The following is a 2786-nucleotide window of genomic DNA, read 5'->3' as shown; positions in this document are numbered from 1 at the left end:
GGTTGTGATAATACCTTCTTCTTAATTAAATAACGTACTGTGTTTGCAAGGGAAGGTGGTCTGACGTCTAGCAAATTTTCATCTTGAATCGTAAGCTGTGTACGTCCCTTGCCGAGACCGATTACATGGAAGAATAACACAATACAGTGATGATGTCCTTATCAAATATTGAAAACGCAACACTCTCCAGTCCCATCTCAGATCCAGACAAGCAATCAGTTTCACTGCTACTGTCTCATTTAGTGTTATCATATCGATATTGACAGGATAAGCAGGCGAGTTCGGGATCAGTTTCTTCGATAGGTGACCTATTTTTGAACGGGGTGGGGAGGGTCCAAATGCGAGAACCTCCGACGGACTAGATTCTAAGTGGGATGTAGCATTCCACCAGAAAGATGGAGTTAGCACTTCATGAAATAGATTTTTCTTACAAAGAAATTGAACTCACATCTTTTGTGTGCAAGGGCGAAAGGCATAACTAACCTACCATTATACTTAAGTGACTCCTGTTACATCAAAGGTCCTGCCTGTACATTACATGTACCTCATTGGCTTCTTGCACTCTTTTTCAGAGTTTGGGGAGTAAAGAAGTAGGCTAAGTAAGATCTACATTTCACAACGTGGCTGATTTTTACGTTTGTGGCAATTTAGTCTACATACATAGAACGTAGAGATTCATATCTTGCTTGGCAGGAAGCCACATGCTGCATTGGAAGATATCCGAAAAATCAGTAGTAAAACTGACAAACAAACAACAATAACAACAAATTGAACCCAAAACAAAACCCCTAAAAATCAAGACAAAAAGCAAAATTCAAAACAAAAGTTTAAAGTAAAAGAATAAAAACTTACGGAAGAGCAGCTTTTCTGTAGCCGTACCACCATGTATCGAGCCACCAAGCCTGTGTGTGATGCAGGAAGGCGGCGAGAACCGCACACATGACCAAAAGTCGCAGGGAGGAGAACATCTCGATGGATCAGTTGACAGTTGAAGGAAATCTTGATGACAAAATGAGACACGTCATAAATAGTAACTCTGAGACAGAAAGACTGTTCTGTTCGTTTTTGTTTTGTTTTATATTTTGCTTTTAAAGAATGTTTTGCAGACACTCATTGTTGCGGTTTACTGCTTACTGCTTACTGATCCCATAATCCTCGACGATCGCAGGGGCGCTGTATGTCAGAAGGCCTCGTCAGGTGCCTCCACTTTTCAACGCCGCTTTTTGCGAGAGTCTGAGTTTGGGCGAAGGATTTCTCTGTCCTCTCCGCAATGTTTTCGGTCCCCCCTTTCTTTGCCTTCCTCTCCTTCTCCTCCCATGCACAGTTCCCCGAAGAATGGTCTTAGATAGGCCACACGATCTTGTTACATGACCAAGCCAACTGCAGTTGCCGTCCTTTAAAAGTATAATTTCATTTTATGTTGAAGTTTGAACAGTACTTTCAGTACTACGACTGTGGTCGTTGACCTTGACCAGTGAAAGGTGGACTCTCTTGGTCTTGATGTTACTGTTACTGTTATTGCCTCTCATTCAAAAGATCCCGGGTTCAAAATCCGGCAGGGAAGGCAAATTTTCTTCTCTAAAAATTTCTCCTTTCACTTCCTTCCCTACCCTCTAACCATATTCTATCGTCTGTTTTCATGTCCTCTTTCTGCCTTTCTGCCCCCCCCCCCCAATCTTTGCCCCTCCTCTGGGCTCCTGACTCTTTCTGCAGTCTTTCTACTGCTACTACTTGGCTCTTTCTTACTGTTGTCTTTCAGTCACACCCCTGATCTTATGGATCTAATAACAAGCCTTTTCGGATAAGGGTGAAATATCTCTGAGGTCCCTCGTGCAAGCAGCGCACGTTAAAGATCCCTTGGTGGCCCTAAAATCAATAAGATTAGGTTTTGGCGGCCATCGGGTAAAATTCTAAGTCCCTACCAAACTGAAAATGTTTCAATGTGTCCCGCGCGCTTATATGACCTAATGCAGTTGCGAGCGCCGTTAAACACTTACCAAAAGAAAAGACCGGTGGAAGTGTGCATTGTTGTGGTTGTTTTAGGATTTTGCTTCTGTGGCTGAGTATTTTTTCAGGAGCGTCATGGCCAATCATTATATACGTGTCGAGACCCCCCTCCCCCCAAAAAAGACAAAGAAAAAAACCTCAACCCCCAAACAAACAAACAAAAAGAATTTTTTTTCTGTTGTTGACGAATAAAACGACAAAATGACCATTGCCATTCCTTGACCTCCTTGACTTGCTGCTGCAGATTCTGGTGGTGATGACAACGAAGATAGCACTGAGATATTATAGATCAATTAGTAACTAATTTGTTCTTGTTGAACAAACATCTGTATTCGTACAATGTGCAGGCAGGGAAGTTCCAATGAAATATCTGCAGCTGGATCAATAACAACAATATAACAACAACAACAAAAACAACAACAACAACAACAAAAACAACAACAACAACAACAACAACAACAACAACAACAACAACAGCAACAACAACAATAACAACAACTGGTTGTATTAGGTACTGCACTCACATGCACAATAACATAGCGTTTACCTTTTCTCAAAACATCCAAAGCGGAGCAATGCACATATCCATCTAACTAACAGACATCAGTACATGTTATTAAAATAGGGGTTTTTGCATTTGGAAGATATTCTTGGCAGAATATTTTCTTTTTAATTAGATAGAGTCCATAAGACATGAGGTTAATACATGTTGATAAAAAACGACGCAGACAGAATGGACACTCGGAAACAGAGGATTAATAGGGTATACAGTTATATAC

General features: G+C 41.1%; 1 protein-coding gene across 1 annotated transcript in view; it reads right to left on the bottom strand.

Moving 5' to 3' along the window:
- LOC101856929 overlaps nucleotides 1–2786 on the bottom strand; it is a gene marked incomplete in the record, with an annotated part of 6444 nt that overhangs the window by 2491 nt on the left and 1167 nt on the right. The window contains 1 exon segment of the mRNA XM_013088518.1: nucleotides 853–995. Within this exon segment, the coding sequence (XP_012943972.1) occupies nucleotides 853–968 (116 nt within the window).

The sequence above is a fragment of the Aplysia californica genome, unplaced genomic scaffold (assembly GCF_000002075.1).
Source record: "Aplysia californica isolate F4 #8 unplaced genomic scaffold, AplCal3.0 scaffold00755, whole genome shotgun sequence".
Classification (NCBI taxonomy): Eukaryota; Metazoa; Mollusca; class Gastropoda; order Aplysiida; family Aplysiidae; genus Aplysia; species Aplysia californica.
Note: the sequence above shows the minus strand (reverse complement) of the source record. Positions and strands in the feature narration are given on the sequence as shown.